At 31.1% G+C, this 18,796-nt stretch overlaps 3 protein-coding genes across 4 annotated transcripts; 1 reads left to right on the top strand and 2 right to left on the bottom strand.

Moving 5' to 3' along the window:
- Nucleotides 1–6,509: 6,509 nt before the first annotated feature.
- LOC137824251 (uncharacterized) lies at nucleotides 6,510–7,885 on the bottom strand. The gene is made up of 2 exons (XM_068629806.1): nucleotides 7,657–7,885; nucleotides 6,510–6,883 (listed from the first exon to the last, which is right to left on the bottom strand). Exons 1-2 carry the CDS (start codon nucleotides 7,756–7,758, stop codon nucleotides 6,680–6,682), a joined length of 306 nt encoding a protein of 101 aa, XP_068485907.1. The 5' UTR covers nucleotides 7,759–7,885; the 3' UTR covers nucleotides 6,510–6,679.
- Nucleotides 7,886–9,623: 1,738 nt separating this feature from the next.
- On the top strand, nucleotides 9,624–14,170 carry LOC137823997 (adenylyltransferase and sulfurtransferase MOCS3). Its single transcript, XM_068629405.1, has 11 exons — nucleotides 9,624–9,969; nucleotides 10,257–10,349; nucleotides 10,429–10,484; nucleotides 10,707–10,771; nucleotides 10,890–10,964; nucleotides 11,090–11,168; nucleotides 11,525–11,563; nucleotides 11,691–11,799; nucleotides 12,434–12,552; nucleotides 13,181–13,297; nucleotides 13,465–14,170. Exons 1-11 carry the CDS (start codon nucleotides 9,744–9,746, stop codon nucleotides 13,858–13,860), a joined length of 1,374 nt encoding a protein of 457 aa, XP_068485506.1. The 5' UTR covers nucleotides 9,624–9,743; the 3' UTR covers nucleotides 13,861–14,170.
- Nucleotides 14,171–15,391: 1,221 nt separating this feature from the next.
- LOC137827270 (aspartate carbamoyltransferase 1, chloroplastic) lies at nucleotides 15,392–18,629 on the bottom strand. 2 transcript variants are annotated; one of them, XM_068633554.1, is made up of 6 exons: nucleotides 18,430–18,629; nucleotides 17,568–18,099; nucleotides 17,329–17,468; nucleotides 16,183–16,356; nucleotides 15,875–16,111; nucleotides 15,392–15,771 (listed from the first exon to the last, which is right to left on the bottom strand). In XM_068633554.1, the coding sequence occupies exons 2-6, from the start codon at nucleotides 18,079–18,081 to the stop codon at nucleotides 15,664–15,666; spliced, it is 1,173 nt and encodes a 390-aa protein (XP_068489655.1). In that variant the 5' UTR covers nucleotides 18,082–18,099; nucleotides 18,430–18,629; the 3' UTR covers nucleotides 15,392–15,663. The 2 variants fall into 2 exon arrangements, with proteins under 2 accessions (XP_068489655.1, XP_068489656.1); XM_068633555.1 differs by having other exon boundaries at nucleotides 18,283–18,446.
- Nucleotides 18,630–18,796: the final 167 nt, after the last annotated feature.

Raw genomic sequence — 18,796 nt, 5'->3', positions numbered from 1 at the left:
AGAGTATTTTTACTATACTCATATACAGTGTAGAAATGAATGTTAGAGGCATAAGGTGGAATAGGAAAATGTACCCCTTCTTCTACTAGCAATTGGAATGAGTAGTGAAAGTGGGTTGTGCCTTTTGACTTGGACAATTTACAAACGTGCTTTTATTTTTGCCATATTTATTATGATTCCATTCAAAGTTCAGAATTTGAATTCATCACCAGGAATAAAACATGATTCAACAACTAATTAGTTTCCAAAGTCAAAAAGAGACAGTTGAAAGAAAAGCTCAAGTTTGATAGATCTGCAACCTTGTGGCAGTAGTACTTGCAGCCACCGACACAAAAGAGGTAAGTGTAATAATAACATGCAACACTTGGAGCATGAAACATTGGAGATCGAAGATCCCATAAATCTTAAAAGACCATGTTTTAAAACATTCACGAGATTCTTGGGTTCTTTTTCTCCACAACTCAGGTGGTTGTGTCTGTTTTTTTTTTTCCATCACTCTTTCCCTTTGATTACGGTTGCAAGGGCATGAACTAAAGCCCAAAAGCACTTTTCCTTGTAACCGAATTTGCGGAAAAGCCAAACGAAAATCAAGCAGGATTTAGTGCCACGATGTTTTGGTACTTTTAAGTCCTCAAAATTCATGCATTTGTCACAATCACAAGCTTCAAAATGTGAAAACGCAGAACCACACCATGTTCCCATTTAACGGATTTTCTTGATTCCTACTCGGTAGACGCGCATTAATAGCGCGTGGTGTGCCAACACTTGAACCTTTTTGCTTTTCAACATTGTAAAGAAAGTAGTTCTCCAACAAAATGTTCAAACTATAATATCATTTCTTGATGAATGAGAGAATTAAAATTATGTTATATAATATAACTCTTGTTATTAATCAATTGACATAATCTATTATAATAAGAATAAACGGTAAAAAAAATTATAATAATTTTTATCGTTGTTTGTGTGCATATTAAAGGAGTATATTTATTTATCTCTACTTTCACTTCTTCTCTTTCTTTACCAATGACAAATTTATTAATATAAGCAATAAAATTATTAACTTTTCAATCCCCATCTACCAAACAAAGATTATGAAAATTTCATCAAAACATAAACACGAGAGTAATTCTAGTTGAAGAAAAAATGTCACAAATATTAAAAGGAAAATTATAGGAATATTTTTTTTATTGTTGTAGTGAAATGGAAATTAATGCAGAAATTTACCTGTTGTAGACAATGTTTGTTATATTTTCTTTCTCTACGCATACTTCTTAAAATACTAAAATTATCATATTATTAATATTTGTAATTTTTTTTATTCTGTAATACAGAATCTGGAGAATCACTTGTGGTGCACCGACAAAACGGAGAAGAGAAGAGTGAAGTGTTGCAGGTTTTTCTATTAAGGGTCAAATGGTAATTACGACTCTTATGGAGGTGCAGAAAGAAAAAGTATGGAGATGCTGGAATAATTCGCGTTTGTTTTTGAGGAAAAGTTAAAATAAAGCCCATAAACTTAACCGAACAAACATCTTCGATTTGGAGGCCCAAGTATAGCAAGTCCAAGAGTAGACCTTGCAGTTTAAGAGTTCAATCTAAGGCAATAGCTTCCTGCATCATATCATTGCACCCAATCACAGGGAAATACCGAAAATACCCCTAAGAAAATGGGGTACATATAAAATTACATTCCGGACCCCCTTTTTCGGAACACAATAATCTCTTCCGGATAATTTTTTCCGGAATGTATTATTTTCAGTTCCGGATTTTTTTATCCGGAATGGAAATTTTGATTTTTTTTTCCGGATTTTTATATCCGAAACACAAAAACCTCTTTCGATTTTTTTTTCCAGAATACATTATTTTCACTTCCAGATTTTTATTTCCAGAATAAAGGGTATTTTCGGAATTTTCAAAATTATGTTGGGTGCAGGTTCAAAAGTGTTGGGTGCAGGGAGCATTTGCCTCAATCTAATTTATATTTAAAGATTTATTTTTTCATATTATAATATATGAATGGATTATCAAGTGAAATTCAAAATAGATTACTATACCAAATTTTAAATACTTCTGAAACCATAAACTTAACGAGCTATAATAAATTTAATTTATTAATAATATGTTTTTTATCTTAAATATTTATTTTCACTTATGATATGAGATTTTTAGTTTAATAAATATAAAATATAAAATTATGATATGCATATTAACTTTTAATAGGTTTTTTAATAACTTGAGACATAAGTGGTTAATTAAACAGATTTTTTTAAAAGTCCAAAGTAACATTTTTATTAAATAGATAAATTAAATCAGACTTATTTAAACTAATCTGACCATCAATTTTTATAACACAACTTGATCTATTCTTACTCTTAATTATCTATATTTTTTTCAAGTCTAATCCAATTTCATGAAACCGATCCTTTAATTTGTATAGTCTGATAGCAGGTAATTTTGATACTATATTAAGAAATAAATTTTAAACTTAAATCAACTTCATAAAATCAACTTATGAAGTAAGATTTGAATATATTATAAAATTTACCTATATATTATAAAATATTTTTATTTTAGTTAATATGAGATTTTCATCGAAAATAATAACTCATTCTGCCATCTGGTTTAAACCACAAGCCTTGTAAGTGGCTGGTGCATGTTATGAACAAAGTCTGTTGTCTAATAATTTAATGAACAAGAGGCTTTATTCTCTACTGATTATATAAGATGAACTTTTCACCTAATTCTCATTACATGGTGTTTCTTCCTCTGTCATAAACACAGCAAACCATAATGCTACATAATTTAATCATAAAATATGTTTTTTTTTTCATTATCTCTTTGAGTGTTTTGACCTACCAAGCTTTCTTATGGACTTGTGGCCACATGTACTCAGAGTTGGTTCATTCTATTTTGACCTAACAAACTATGTCATCTTCTATCTTACATTCTGCAAAGGGTAGGAGGAATAAGATGAAGTGAAGCAAGTAAAGTCTTCAGTAAAAGCAAAACCTCTTTTTTATTTTGTTTTCTCTCAAACAGTTTTGCTTTAAGAATATATGTGAAAAAATTATTTAAGAAAAAAAAATGACAACAAATAGAATGGTTTTCATCATCATCTTTTTTTGAATTTGAGTGTGAAAGTTTGACTTGGCCCACTGCTTTAATTTTCATGGCATGGTAAATATTCATTCAGTGTTAGAAAGTTTTTATATCATTATTAATATTTAGCTTTTAGCACTTTTTGGGTGTGGGAGTTAAATAAGGGGGAAAATAAATAAAAATAAAATAAAGTGAAAAAAAATGTGTGATGCATATGAATAGGAATAAAAAGGAAAGTGGATAATTTTCCTTATTTAGATTTATGAAAGGGGTGATAAAAATAAAAAATAAAAAATATTTTTTACTACATTATTTGTTTTTTTTATAAAAACTATCATGTTAGGCATCATTGTTAAGTTGATAACAATTATCTATCACCACATGAAAAAAAATATTATTAAAAGAAAAAAAAATACAAGAAAATATGGGGAACTGGACCAAAACCCAGATACTAACAAAAACGATACAAATGTAATCTATACCTATTAATAAAAAAGTCTAAGAAAAGACTAGATGAAATCCTATTATATCAATGAAAATACTCTTTATGAATAAAGCCTAAGTTAGCAAACTTATTAGCACATGCATTCTCTTAACAAAAAATGTGAGAAACCATAAACCTGATTTTCCCCTATTAGTTAAGACAAGTATTTCACCTATTACAAAGCATCCAAAGAACATTAATCATAGCAGTAAATGCAGCACAAACCAAGACATAATCACATTCAAGCCATAAACTGGTAAGACTCAACTTTTGAGCTTGTTCAATAGTATGTATAACTGCATAAAACTCAGTAACCAAAGCAGTCTGAACATAAAGAAAAATAGATAAATTACCAATAAATTTTCTCATACTTATAAAAAAATATCACCACAATTAGCAAGTCTTATTTTATTTAATTATCTGTCTAAGTTCCATAATTCTCAATGTGACCAATCCAAGCCAACAATTAAACAAAGTGACAAACAAGTAAGACTTTTATGAGTAAGATTTTCAGTTTGAATATTATGGCTGAAAAGAAAAGGTAGTTATGAAAAAAACATCCTACTAATAATGATGATTAGTCACGTTCTTCCAAAAATAAATAATTAAAAAAATTATAAGAATGCATTAGAATATATGAGATATAATAGTACAAGAAAAAGAAAATTGAAACTTGACTTCAACCCTAATTAAATCTTTAAAAAAACCTTGAATCCATATTTTCATCAATTTAATATCGAATCCGATTCTGATAACCTTATATGGAAGAGATTAACTGCATTTCCCTTAAATTCATTTAAATGTATTCAACCTGTTTTTAACAATAGTGAATGTAGAAAATTACTCTTAATCACATTTTCTTTATTAATAGTTATTGATTAATGTCTTAAGATACTCAAAATTCATTTACGATGCACCCTTCTTTTAATAACTATTCTTTGGTCCAAATTCCAAGCACCTCGTGCAAGTATTTTTGTGACGCATGCATTACAAATATAGTTTTTGTTTTTTTGTAAGACTTTGACATTTTTTGAATAAATATAATGCGTGTACGCATATGGTTTAAATTGATCAAAAGATAACTAAAATAAGAAAAAATCAGAATGAAGAAGCTTGTTAGGATAAGATCATGTATATTAGACTAAATGATAAGCTTGGACTAGTTGTAGGATAAGTTTAGAATGAACAAATTTGGAAATTCTCTTCTTATCTTAATAACTCGCAATAGATAAAACTACCAATATTACAATTGGTATTAACAAGAATATAGTTTTAAAAAGAGTATATTTTAAAGTGCTAAATAAGAAGATAAATTACATCCAAATAAATAGTGAAGTTGGGTGAGGTTTTCTCTTATAATTAGGGATGTCAATACGGAACAAACCATATAGGTCGATCTGCCGTTTATTATCAAAAAGTGTGGAATAAGTTCATTAATTTAATCTGTTGATCCGTTTAGACTCACCTACATAATCTATAATTTATACAGATAAATAACACATATTACACGAAATGGATCATTACAATTCATATTTTACGAGACAAACACATAATAGATCTATGCAAAACGGACTTATACAGATAAATAACACGTATTACACGAAATGGATCATTATAATTCATATTTTACGAGACAAACACATAATAAATCTATGCAAAATGGACTTATACAGATAAATAACACGTATTATACGAAATAGATTATTACAATTCATATTTTACAAGACAAACACATAATGGATCGATGCAAAATAGACTTACACAAATAAATAACACGTATTACACAAAATAGATCATTACAATTCATATTTTACGAAACAAACACATAATGAATCTATGCAAAACGGACCAACCTATATTGCCTCCTACTTGTACCAATGTATGTGATAGTGCATGATACCTCCCAACCACAAAAACAAGTTAGGACAAAACATGGTTAGAGTGGAGGGACCCTCAACCCTTTTCTTTCCCTCAAAAGACACATCTTACCTTACCAAGGCCACTGTAAGACAAAAGCTCGTGTTTAAATAACAATAATGACACCTAGGAAAAAGGGTAACCACATTAGATACACAGTTGTTTGTTGATTCAGCTGTCACACAAACATACCAAATTAATGATGCTGTAAAGAATAAACTTCCAACCAACTCTCTTTATTCATTACAGATATATATAACTTCTTTTTTCACTTACATTTCAAATCTTCCAAAATAATGATAATTAGGAATTAAAATGTGATTTTAAGTTCAGAAATAAAAAAATTCTAAACTCATTGTTTCAATTTTTTTTGTACAAGACAATATTATATTTTCGTATATGAATTAACTCATAATTTCTTGATGTTGAATATTTTTTTTTATATTTTTCCAAAATTCTGGCAATAACATCATTAAATTTGATGGAAAATAGGCAAATAAACATATTTTTAAAGTGACAAATAAATAAATAACATATATGGTAATTTTTTAAAGTAGAAACCAACTTCCTTAATGCTCCCTTGTTGCCATACATTCTTGTTGCCATACTCACTAATAAGTTAATTTCTTTTATGAGAAAATATTTGTATTGATAATTATAATTATTGTATTAAAAAAACTTATATATAATATATCTATCCAAAAGAGATACTAAAAAACATTTATTTACTGAAACATCTATTTAGATATCTCATAAATATATTTACAGCTTATCATAATTAAAAAACAAGTTCATATATATGTATATATAAAGGGATATTAAGTTCTTCTAGATTTATGTTTACAATTGTCTTAAATATATGCATGTTTTGACCTAAATACCTTTGACATATAATCTGATTAAAAAAGAGTCTCATTTGAAGGATTGTTTTGGCCATATTTTTTGTAATCACTAAGTTTAATCCCTCAAACCCAGGATTTGAAGTAGTTGCAGATACATGAGCCAACAATGACTAATAACATCTCTAATAAAAGAGTGAAGCCTTAAATTATTTGGTTTGTTGTGCTGCATAAAACACTTACAATTAAGTTCATAGAAAATAACATAATCTTATTCTAGTTGCACATACTGATAGAAAATCTGATAGTTCAGAGAACAGGTTTCTAAATTGTAATAGTCTCAGTTCTTGACAGATCCAACCTTGGAGTCACCAACAGTACCTTCTTCTGCACCATCATATAACTTGTCAACATTCTGAGATGCTACTCCTTCCTTCGTCTCCCTCGCCCTTTCCTCAGCAACTCTCTGGAACTCTTCAGCTGTGGAGGGTGCCCTCTCTTCCATCAAACGCCTACGGTTTCCATTGCTTGCTTGCCCATAATTCTGATACAAATTGTTAATTCATTTATTATAAAATATAACAGAGATTGAAAAAAAAATATGAGAAAGAATATTGGTATGTAATTTTGAGTCTGTGTTAACAATTGTTTGTTGGCTTATCAGGATAATGACTGTCGGATCATTATCGAATCATCTATAATAGATTTTTTCACGTATGAACTGTCATTTTGGTGACGTGAAGGGGTGTTGAAGATCTTACATCGACTAGAAATTAAAACATTTCATTCTTATAATTCTTTATAAATGGGTGAAACTTTCCCTCATAATTCAGTTTTATAAGATTGAGTTACACTTAAAATCCAATAAAAAAAAAAGAGACACCACTTTCTGCATATTCTCAACACAGTAAAAAGTAATTAGTTTATAGCAATCTCCTTTCAGTTGCTAACACTTTCAACATTCCTTTCAGGGTTTCAATCCAATCCTCACCTCAAGATTTCCACTTTCAAGAACTGGATTATGCAGAAAACTAAGTTAAACAATTTTCCCATCTCAAACACACAGAAAAGTTAACTAAAACCTGTTTCCAGTCAGAAGCAGAATGAATCTGAAAGTGATTAAAATTCCACTTTTCACATGTCTAATTCAATTTCCCTGAAGGGTTATTCTTACAAAAGAATAAAGGTTTCCACAGAAAGTAGCTAGCATAATTGCATCAGTTAGTAAAACTACATGGCAAATTGAAGTAGAAGAATTGGTAGAGCAGTGAAAGGAAAAACAAAAATTCAGAGAAATAAACAAAAGAAAAGGGATACCTTAACTGTGCTGTTGAAGAATAATGGCTTACTGGTAGTGGACTTTAGCAAGGATGATCTTGAAGTGGCATGGAGAATGGTGTGGAAGTGACCACCAACCATGATTCCTCTCTCCCTCTCTCTGCAACCAATGTTTGTTTGACAGAGACTAGTTGGTAAAACTATTGTAATTGGAGTTCACAACCTTGGAACACTGTAGTGTCTAATGTCTGCTTAAATAGAAAACAAAAAGACAACATTGCACCTCAACACTCTACATATATTCATGTATTTGCCATTGCTTCATAAATCATACATTCAGAAAATGCTCCAATAAATAATATAATTTATGATTTAATATGAAGAAAATATATTTTTATCATTTTATATATAAAAAAATTGAATTTTTAGATAAATAAATAGGATTATAGATTGGTACAAGTTCTCAACGTATCATTTTTCATTCAATAAATCCATAAATGATTATAGTTAATTACACATATAAAAATAAATAATATATTATATTAAATTAAGAATTTAATGATATTATTTAATTCTACTAACTATAATTCAATTTATATATGTACATTTGATTTAAGTATTAACAATCGATATACAATTGTGTGAGTCATATTTTTTTTTTCTCTCAATCTCTTGTAAAAGTCAATATCTTAATTTTAGCTTTTTTTTATTCAACTCAATTAATTGTTACAGTATACACAAATAAAAATGTATTATATTTAATTAAGTATTTAATCATGTTGTTTAATATACTCTATATATACTCAAAATTGATTACATAGACTTTGAAAATATTGGTTATTTATATTATTTTTAATACTTTCTTATTATAATACTTTTAAATTATATTATTTATGAATAATTTGTTTTTTTTAGACTAAAATAATGACAAAGTTCAAAAGAAATAACTTTTTTTATAGATTGTTCATAGACAAGAGAATAAATTTCACATATTGCAAAATTATTATATTCATACTTTGATGTTTGGATAATTAGACCTTTACTTTCTAGTTGTTATAATTTCAATTATATAGGTTTATATAATAATTTTAAGACTAAAATGTTGTTCAAAGTTGGAATGATTTGAATCTTTAATTTATTTTAAGACTTCTATTACAATTCTCTACATGCCACTAATAATTAATAGTTTTATTGATGCTTTTCCAAATAACTTATGTGTTTGAACTATAATTAATAATAAGTGATTTTTAGTTAATATATATCTTCATAATGTTATCTGTATTATATTTAAAAAGTAATTAGAATGTTTTCTTACTAGCATTTTAAGGAAAGGATGGTTACAAATTTGCAACAAGTAAAAGTGTCATTTAGTCATTGAAATTAGTTTTACTATGGGAGAATAGTATTATTAGTGATAAATAAAGGTATTTTTTTAAAAACTTTTTTGGGTTCTTAAAATATTATTTTTCAGAAAAATGAAAAAAAGTTGTAATTCTTAAATATATATTATTTAATCTATAAATATTTATATATTTCATTTTTAATCTCTTTTAGCTATTACTTTAAAATTTATAAGGACTGATTTTTTTTAAAAAGTATAAAGAAAACTAAATAAAATTGTTTCCAAGTATGAAGAGTAAAAAATATTCATATTAAAATTAGATTTATAATTAAATATGGACGGTAATTAATTATTAAAACATGTCTTCTCAAACTTATTTTGAATCATTTAATTGGAACAACAGGGTTCTCAAACTTATTTTTAATCATTTAATTATTAGTATAATAAACTTTTATATAATCGATTATTATAATTATTCATAAATATATATAGTTTGTGTATGTATAATTTTTTTTTAACATATGAATTTTTATCTAGTTTTTTCATAATTTTATTATATTTTTTAATAATTTTTTTTATAATAACAGATAATTAGTGTTATTAATTGAAGTATCACCATAATAATACTTAAAAAAAAAATAGTGAAATAATAAATTTGGGCTTTAGAAAACCCTGGTTTCGTTTTGGTGGGTGGGGCGCAGAAACAGGGAAGAGAGTGAAGGGTGAAGCCAACAGAAGAGAAGAGAGCAGAGTTACAGTTACAGTTTCAGTTTGTGCTGTTGCCATGTCGGCGTCGGAGATTCTCCGGGAACTGGATTCACTGAAAGATGCAAAGGCAAAAATTGAGCATAAAATCTCTGCCCTCGAAGCTCAACTCAAAGAGATTAATCTCCGGAACGACGCCGCACCGCCCAATGGCTCTTCTCCTTCGTACCCCACCAACGGTTTGACGCAGGACATGATCCACAGATACAGTCGCCACCTTATGCTTCCTTCCTTTGGTGTTCAAGGTCTTCTCTTCAATATCTCATATGCTTAATCATCGTTCTACATAAGCCTAACTAAATTTAAATTAAGAAATAAGGAAGATTCGTATTCGTTGCGTGTCTATGCTCAAGTATTAAATCTAGTTTACTTCCATCTTGCAATTGCTTTATGGTAACCATAATAATTAGTGTTCTTGTTGTGTTGGTTTTTGCCATGTGTTGTTTTCAGTGGGAAAAATAGACATCACTCTGCTAATCTGTTTTATTTTTTGTCGAAATTTTTCCCACCTTTTTGTGTTTGTGGAGAGCAGGGCAGGCAAATCTGTTGAAGTCATCAATTTTAGTTGTGGGAGCTGGTGGATTGGGTGCTCCTGCATTGTTATACTTTGCAGCTTCTGGTGTTGGTAAATATCACACTTCTAAGTATCATTATTGTGTTAGTCTATACAATTTTGAAGCTTACTTTTTAAAATCTATACCCAGGGCGCTTGGGTATTGTTGATCATGACGTGGTTGAGCTGAATAATATGCATAGGCAGGTACAGTTTTGTCTGTTTTACCCTGCCACCCTCTTTATGCATTGCAGGTGCTACATGTACTGTATTGTTCACGTGTTTGTTGTGTCCGGTATCAGCCTTTGGGTGTTGCACTCTTGCGAGTACAATGTTAAAGTGTCTTGCTTCTGTGTTTTTGTTTATTTACCGTTTTTCTTTTAACTTCACTATGGTTATTAGTTTTGACAAGTTCTTGCTTTGTTTCAGGTTATCCACACAGAAGCATATGTTGGTAAGCCAAAAGTGAAATCTGCCGCTGCTGCTTGTCGCTCGTATGTTACTCTCTCACCTACTATTCATCAAATCAATAAAAAAAACCATTAGAATTTTTCTTTTTTTCAAATGCTTGTATCATCATTTTCCTTGGAACTAAGATATTTTGAATGTTAGGATCAACTCCACTATTGAAGTTGTGGAATATGAAGAAGCTTTGCGGACTTCTAATGCTTTGGAAATTCTTAGCAAGTATAATTCCTATAACCAGATTGATCTTTGTTTTTGTTTGAGGCCCCTTTCTTCTATGTTTTCATTTAAATTTGAATATTATGACTAACCATGTTTTATTTGTTTTAACTGTGCGAATTTGGTAGATATGATATAATAGTAGATGCAACAGATAATGCTCCTACCAGGTACCTGATCAGTGATTGCTGCGTGGTTCTAGGAAAGGTAAATCTTTAATGTTTTGATGTATGAGCTAATTGTGACTATGGTAAATCTTTTCACTTGTTACTTTTTGGCCTCCCTGAATGCAACTCCGAAGTCAGCATTATTTTTAATGTTTGGTTCATTATTTTGTATGATATTCGCATTAATTCAACTAAAAGGAAGTTATGCTTGCTCCTACCCTGATGCCTAGAAATAATTTCGAAGTGTATCTGTCATGAGTTATTATCTCGAAAATATTTGTAACACTGGGCGTCAGTTTTCTATAAATATGAAAAGTTGCAATTAAATGGATTTATTATACCTATGTACGTATGTGATTTAAGGGACAGCTTGTTAATTGTTTTCATGTGATGCAGCCTCTTGTCTCAGGTGCTGCATTGGGATTGGAAGGGCAGGTACATGTCTAAATTCTTTTTTTTTTCTAGTATTTAAGTTGAATAATGCTTTACGGAGGACAAGTCATCATGTATGCTTGATTATGTCGCATAATTTAAGTTTTAACAATGGAAACTTATACTTCAGCTTACTGTCTACAATTACAATGGTGGTCCGTGCTATAGATGCCTCTTTCCATTGCCACCACCTAGAACGGCATGCCAGAGTTGTGCAGAGGGTGGAGTTCTTGGAGTAGGTAAATTTACTAGTGCTTTTGTGAATTGAATCAGTTTTACTTTTCATTGCTAGTCTAAGAGACGTTTACATAAGAAACAATGCCAACCAAAAGACAATTCTTCTGATCTCCTGTGTTCATTGCAAAGTTGAGTCATGGATTTGTAGTAATGTATACTTAAATTGTTGGTGACATGGCAACTAATTTAGCCATCAAGTTTAAATGAAGAAGGGAAGTTTTTTTTGTAGATTCACTGGTCACAGCCAGCTTAAAAGTTTGTCTAATCCCATGAATGTTACTATATTATATTAAGAAGAAAATTTAAAATGGGGAATCAGGGTCAAGAGGTTTAATAAGAATGACAAGCTAGTAGGGTGATGCGAGGCATCTTGCAATCTATTCTGTTTAGCAGGAAGGCACTCTTTAGTAAGACTTATTGGCTAAAATTCAATTTGTTTTGAATGTTTAATTTGCTTTATTTATATTTCATTTTGCTGAACTATGATTAATACATGCTGGACTTTTTATCATCTATGTCAATGATTGTGAATATTTATCATTCAACTTGCTTTACTTCTCATCAGTACCTTTTTATTTTTTGTGTAGCTATTACTATTTTCTTCTGTTTTTTGACGTTTGCTCTGATCATTTTCAGTTCCTGGTATAATTGGCTGTCTCCAAGCTCTTGAGGCTATTAAGATTGCGGCTGCTGTTGGTGAACCACTCTCAGGAAGGATGCTTCTCTTGGATGCACTGTCCGGAAGGATTCGTATTGTATGTTTCGAACTCCAATGTCTATTAGGATTTGAGAAATACTGGCCACATTCTCTCTAGCACACTCTATTATTGATTAAAATTTATTGGAAATTGCAATTTTTGGTGGGCTCCACTTATTCTCTCACCTGATTAAAAGGGAAACCCAAATTATGATTTCTAAAAAACTCGGGGGGGGGGCATCAAATAGTTGTTTGAATGTTTAATATTTCTTACAAATTAGGATTTTATCTTGATAGATTACTTGGGAGCAAAGTTAGGGTTTTGTAACTTAGTGTTATTGGAGTATTAGGATAAAGGTTTTCCTACTTTAGAGGAATTAGTTGACATTACTATTACAGTTAAGAGATTCTCGTATTCATACTAATTTTTCTGTCACTTATAAATTGCTTATAAGATTTTCTATCCCCTATTAAATTGAGACTTGTAATATTTAGAGTTCCAAACCATGTGTAACTATGCTATCTCAAAGTAAAGATATAATGTATGAAATCTCATTATTTATGTTTTTCCTCTTGTGTAGTACACTGAATATACAGAGTCAAAACAATTTATACTATGTTTTTTTGGGTGTGATACCATAGCAAGATCTTCTTTATTTGTTACTGATTATGTTTTAATTGCACAGGTCAAAATTAGAGGAAGGTCTGTGCATTGTGAAGCTTGTGGAGAAAATGCAACATTTACCCAGCAGAAATTCCGAGAATTTGATTATGAGAAGTTCACCGAGACTCCCTTGCGTGTGGTATTTCTTTATTCTTGCCTTTCACCTCCCCTGTATTTAGATGAAATTGCTTCAGGTTTATTTGGGTGTACTTTTCATTGCCATTTGTATTGGATGAGACTGCTGTTGATAAAATTGTCTTCCAGTATATTATGTTTATATTTTCAATGTCATTAATGCATATGCAGCCTCCTTTGAAGTTAAATCTACTTCCAAGTGAATCAAGAATCAGCACTAAGGAGTACAGTGAAATAATTCTCAAGAAGGAACCACATGTGCTGGTTGATGTTAGACCAGCTCACCATTTCAAGATTGTATCTCTACCGAAGTCCCTGAACATTCCACTTTCAACATTAGAGGCTAGGCTACCTGAAATATCATCAGCTTTGAAGAAAGAGGAGGAGAAGGACAGTGGTCTAGTTTCTGGATCAGGTGCACAATTATATGTAGTGTGCAGAAGGGGAAATGATTCTCAAAGGGCTGTTCAGTGTCTTCACAAAATGGGTTTCACATCTGCCAAGGACATTGTTGGTGGCCTAGAGTCTTGGGCCTATAATGTGGATCCCAAGTTCCCTACATATTAGCTGACTCGTTTAGCTCTGTAAGAAAACACTTTCAAGTTATACTCCTGCTTCTTGAAGTTATTTCTCTCTATTTTATTAGTGACTCTGCTTCCATTTTCTATTTATGTTATTCACGATACCTTTTTTGTAGTCTAGGATGGTAGGTACTCTTGGCCATGAATTGTTATAGAAAATTGTAGCCTATTCATTTTTACCTGTTTCTTTGGGTTTGGTACAATTTAAAAATGTAACAGGCTATTCACGCTGTAGCTACAGTTGCCAGTATTAGTTACTTTTTGTGAGTGGCAGTATCATATTATATCTTTTTTAACTGAATCCAACTCAACATAATTAGTTATTTTTGGACCAATGATATAATTTAGTTTTTGTCAATCGAGTTTCTAGTTCTCAATATAGTGCCATTCTTAATATAGAGGAAGGAAATGAAGAGTGGATATATCAATTTTCAATCACGTTTGAGAAGAGAAATGGTTGTGTGGATCTCACATCTAAAATTTCCTTCCTAAGTTGTCATGAATTAGAAGGGAAATGTTTATTTCATTTTCTCTCTATTTTCTTGAAAATTAAAATAAATTTTCAACATAAAAATAAATAAATATTAAAGTTTAAAATTTAAAGTTATTTATTAAAATTAGGGTGGAGAAGCTACATTTTAAAATTACTATTTTATGTTAACACTGGTTGGATTGGAGTTTTTACCCTCCCATGTTTCACTTTTCATGAAATCGTTATGATGATAATGTAGTAAGGCGACAATAATTAACTAATAATTTAAAAGAAAAAAAAGGTTGTATATCCACTTCTTAATGTAACCTCTTACTTTATACACCAATTAATCGTATAATTTAGTTAGAGAATCATCGTCAAAGAACATATTAGCAAATTATCAGTAAATAGAACTCAAAATGTGATGATATCCAGATTATTCCGTGGGACACACGCAGCATGGCCACTTTCTTATTTGAGGTGAAACAAATTACTAAGGTCAGGTTATGGATGTTATGTTACAAACTTCCACGTTTTAATAATTTAGGTTGGTTTATATTCTGTTTGTTGGTGACCTATGGGTTTATGTTCTGTTTGTTGGTGACCTATGTAGCACATGATATTCATACAATATGGACACAAAGATACGTATAATTTTTAAAATGTTAGATATGAAAACACAAATTTATATATTATATAATTATAAATCATATAAATTGACAATAAAAATTTAAATGCAAAGTATGTTTCAATTTTTTTTAGTAAAAAGATGTTTATCATGGTTTGCTCAAAAAGATTTATTTCTTATTTTTGTAATCATAATAAAAATTTATACAATAAATTTGAATTTTTAGAAAAATTAATGTATTTATCTATTTTAAATTTGTTTTAAGACATGTTAGATCTGTCAAAAATCTAACAAATCTTTTTGAATTTGACACTTCACCGATACATGTCGATATCTCATACGTGTGTGTCTGACACAGACACACTATCAATTAAGAGGCGTGTCTGAACCTCATAGTTGATGACTATAAGTAGCATATGAAGGAAATTTCCACTCATAATTTTTTTTTATTTGTTACTTTATTTGTGAAGCCTACAAATAGAAAAAAGAAAAACTGTGTTTGGAAACACAGTAGTTTAGATACATTGGAAACCACGTCCATTTACTAGAAGACGCAGAAGTAATGCCTCTCAGCATCGATATAAATGCGAGAAATGATGTCAAAATGATAGAAAACACGCAAAAACCCAAGAGAAGGAAATGAAGAAAACCTTGGATAACCCCATTCACTTTGAAAAGTGAATGCATCCTTACCAACCAAGAAGCAATACCTTTAAGAGTGCCATCCGAATATATAGACCATTCTTTGCCTGCCTAAAGTATGCAGCTCTTGGATCACTATCAACATCCACTGTGATCTGCATGAACTCAAGGGAAAAATTTAGTTTCTTTAATCTTAAAAGCTTGTGTTCATTACAAGAGTACATGATCCAATGACACGTCAATTCCTAGGTGTTTTACCTCATCAAGTCTTGGCAGAGGGTGCATAACCACAGCATGTTTTTGCATCACCCCAAGAACATCCTTGTTTACAATATACTTGCCTCTAGCCTCCTCATAAAGGTCAATTTTCTCTCCAAATCTTTCTTTCTGAATGCGAGTTTGATAAACCACGTCACACTTAGAAGCCACTTCCATCAAATCACCACTTTCTTCCCATTCCACTCCCTTTGATGTCAGATACTCTTTTATATCATCCTATGATAAAACAAGCATTTTAGAACATCTTACCTGCATATCATGACATGGCTAGAATTTGCAACAGTTACCTTCATTTTAACCACGTTAGGAGAGACAAAATAAATTTTCACATCCTCATACTTGGCTAGTAAGTATGCAAGTGAGCGAACTGTCCTCCCATTAGCAAGGTCTCCCACAAGCCCAACTCTAATTCCATCAAGTTTTCCTATCTCTCTTTCAATGGTATAAACATCTAGCAGTGCCTGTGCAGTTTAATAAAGACAAGAGTTTTGAAACTCAAAAATAAAATCAAACATTTACCACTCAAATTGTTAAACTATAGAAGAATGCAGGACAATAAATAAAGTCACAACAAGTCCCCTTAACTGTGTTTTCTTGCTCTACATGAAAAACACTAAAGAAGAAACATGGATTGAAACCATCTTGTAAAGTGTAAATAAAGTACATAATAAGGTATTGAAGGAAGTTTAAGGTGGAAAAATCCATAATGTTTTCTTATAAACCTGAAATTGGCTAGGAAAAACTAGTGGAGACTCAATATACCGTGGAAGTTACCATCTCAATCCTAGATAACAAGCATTTCACCCAAAAAATGGAAACATATATTAAGATTTATACTTCAATCAGTTTTCACCTTCAAATCAGGCTTTTGTACATCCAGCACGTTTTTGGTCTACTGAAAATAAATTTCTTGTTCCCAGGTGAAAAAAATGTGCAGTTTCTTGAACAAAGTCTTAAGGTATGAATATATTAATTAATTTTACACTAATAACATTGGTAATTATAGACCACTTCTACCCAATCAACTTCTCAGAAATCAAAAGGAAAAGATGTGGACCTTTCTGTTTCAAATACCATGTGACAGCATCAGCAGTTTCTGTCACATACACTTTACAGAAAAAAATCAACCTCCTTTCCTTAAGAAGAGTAACAATTATGGGAAACAAACTCGTTAAGTGAATTCTATAGTTATACTTCTACAAAATTGCTAAGCAGCAAAAGGTTATCCATCACAATGCAAAAAGATCATGGGTTTAACAAAAAGGTGCATTGTAAACACCACAAATGAAAAACAAACTGTGCAATTTTTGAAGTAAAAAAGCACCCGTAGCTGAAGATTTCTTTGAAAAGTAAATCATACCATGATAATATCTACTTGACATTCTCTGTGCAATGGTTTCTAAACTCTACTAATTGCGGCAAATTCTTCATACCTGGGTGGGATGCTGTCCAGGGCCATCCCCTGCATTGATTACAGGAATGCTAGCAGTTGCTGCTGCTCTTTTTGCAGCACCACTTTCAAAGTGTCTCATCACAATTATATCAGTGTAACCTTCAACCGTTCTTATAGTATCTGCAAGAAGTGAAGTTCTATAAAACTCCAATTTTAGATAGAAAAACAATGAAATACACCCACTAAAAAATCATTGCATTGTTAATTGACAGGACACACCTTCGAGGGTCTCTCCTTTAGCAGCAGATGAAAACTCCCTTGCATTCTCAGTTGTGAGAACGTCCCCACCTAATCTTTTCATGGCGGATTCAAATGAAAGCCTAGTTCTAGTCGATGGCTCATAAAACAAGGTAGCCATGAGGTAACCCTTAAGCATTTGGCTCCTAGATGAACTGCTTTCAATGCTCTCCATGCTCCTTGCAACTTCAAAAATGGCACTGAGAGTCTCTCTGTCAAATTGCTGGGCCTCAATGACATCATCAAGTTGAAATTTTTGCCCCACAGAGAAGGAGGGTGCATTTTCAACTTGAAGAGCCCCTGCCCTCCACATAATCTCATCACCTTTACATGAAAGTTTAGATTTTTCCGAGACTCCTGAATGCCCAAATGATGTTTTTGGCTTCAAATGATTCCATGGCTGATTGGGCAAACATACAGAGGATTTTGCAGCCAGCTTGGGATGAGACACACCCACATGCATAGAGCAGGAGAACAACAAAGACGCAGCACTCATTGTGTTCTATTGGAGCAACTACACAAGACAAAATCCTTATATATTATCACAAAAGCACACAAAAAATAACCATGAATTGCATGCTCAAATCTCAAATCCTTCAACTCTCAATATGGGAAGCAAAAGGGCACAAAAGTAACTTGAATTGAAACATAAAGAAGGGGAAATAGATTAAACTGGTTTAAGTGGATGAAGGTATACGCTTAAAAACCACGCTTGAAAAAAGACGGCAGGGCGAAAAAAACAACTATTGAAGATCACAAGAGAGAAAAAAAAACAGTGGAAGCATGATCAATCCAATACTTTGTTGAAATCAGAATGAAAAGTTATGATGATGAAATAGAATACCGTGAAGATTGTTTGTTGGAAATGATTGGTTTATTTATTTATTTTTATTTTGAAGGGAGAGAGACAACGGCTACAAAACTGTGTGTGTTCGACTCTGCAAGAAGGAACAATGTGTGTTGGCTTTGCAGCCTACAGGAGGAGCCGACCTGCTTTCAAAATCAAAAGAAAACCTTACTTTTCAATAATGGGCCAACATTTATGATTTGGGCCTCTTGATGGTTATTTTTAACCTTTATTTTTATTTTTTTGGCTGATTTTCCTGCACCCAAATGCATTTGTGAAAGTACCAAATTATCTTTAAAGAAAATAAAATTAGGGTTTAGTGATTTCTGCACCCATTCTAGCATCCAACACCATCTCTCACACG

The sequence above is a fragment of the Phaseolus vulgaris genome, chromosome 8 (genome assembly GCF_000499845.2).
Source record: "Phaseolus vulgaris cultivar G19833 chromosome 8, P. vulgaris v2.0, whole genome shotgun sequence".
NCBI classification, from domain to species: Eukaryota; Viridiplantae; Streptophyta; class Magnoliopsida; order Fabales; family Fabaceae; genus Phaseolus; species Phaseolus vulgaris.
Note: the sequence above shows the minus strand (reverse complement) of the source record. Positions and strands in the feature narration are given on the sequence as shown.

Coding starts and splice junctions, on each gene's coding strand:
- LOC137823997 (XM_068629405.1), top strand. CDS start 9,744: ATGTCGGCGTCGGAGATTCTCCGGGAACTGGATTCACTGAAAGATGCA. Junction 10,965..11,089: donor GCTTTGGAAATTCTTAGCAA/GTATAATTCCTA, acceptor CGAATTTGGTAG/ATATGATATAATAGTAGATG. Junction 12,553..13,180: donor TGTCCGGAAGGATTCGTATT/GTATGTTTCGAA, acceptor TTAATTGCACAG/GTCAAAATTAGAGGAAGGTC.
- LOC137827270 (XM_068633554.1), bottom strand. CDS start 18,081: ATGAGTGCTGCGTCTTTGTTGTTCTCCTGCTCTATGCATGTGGGTGTG. Junction 16,357..17,328: donor CTGGACAGCATCCCACCCAG/GTATGAAGAATT, acceptor TAAACTGCACAG/GCACTGCTAGATGTTTATAC. Junction 15,772..15,874: donor CTCTGCCAAGACTTGATGAG/GTAAAACACCTA, acceptor GAGTTCATGCAG/ATCACAGTGGATGTTGATAG.
- LOC137824251 (XM_068629806.1), bottom strand. CDS start 7,758: ATGGTTGGTGGTCACTTCCACACCATTCTCCATGCCACTTCAAGATCA. Junction 6,884..7,656: donor TCTTCAACAGCACAGTTAAG/GTATCCCTTTTC, acceptor AATTTGTATCAG/AATTATGGGCAAGCAAGCAA.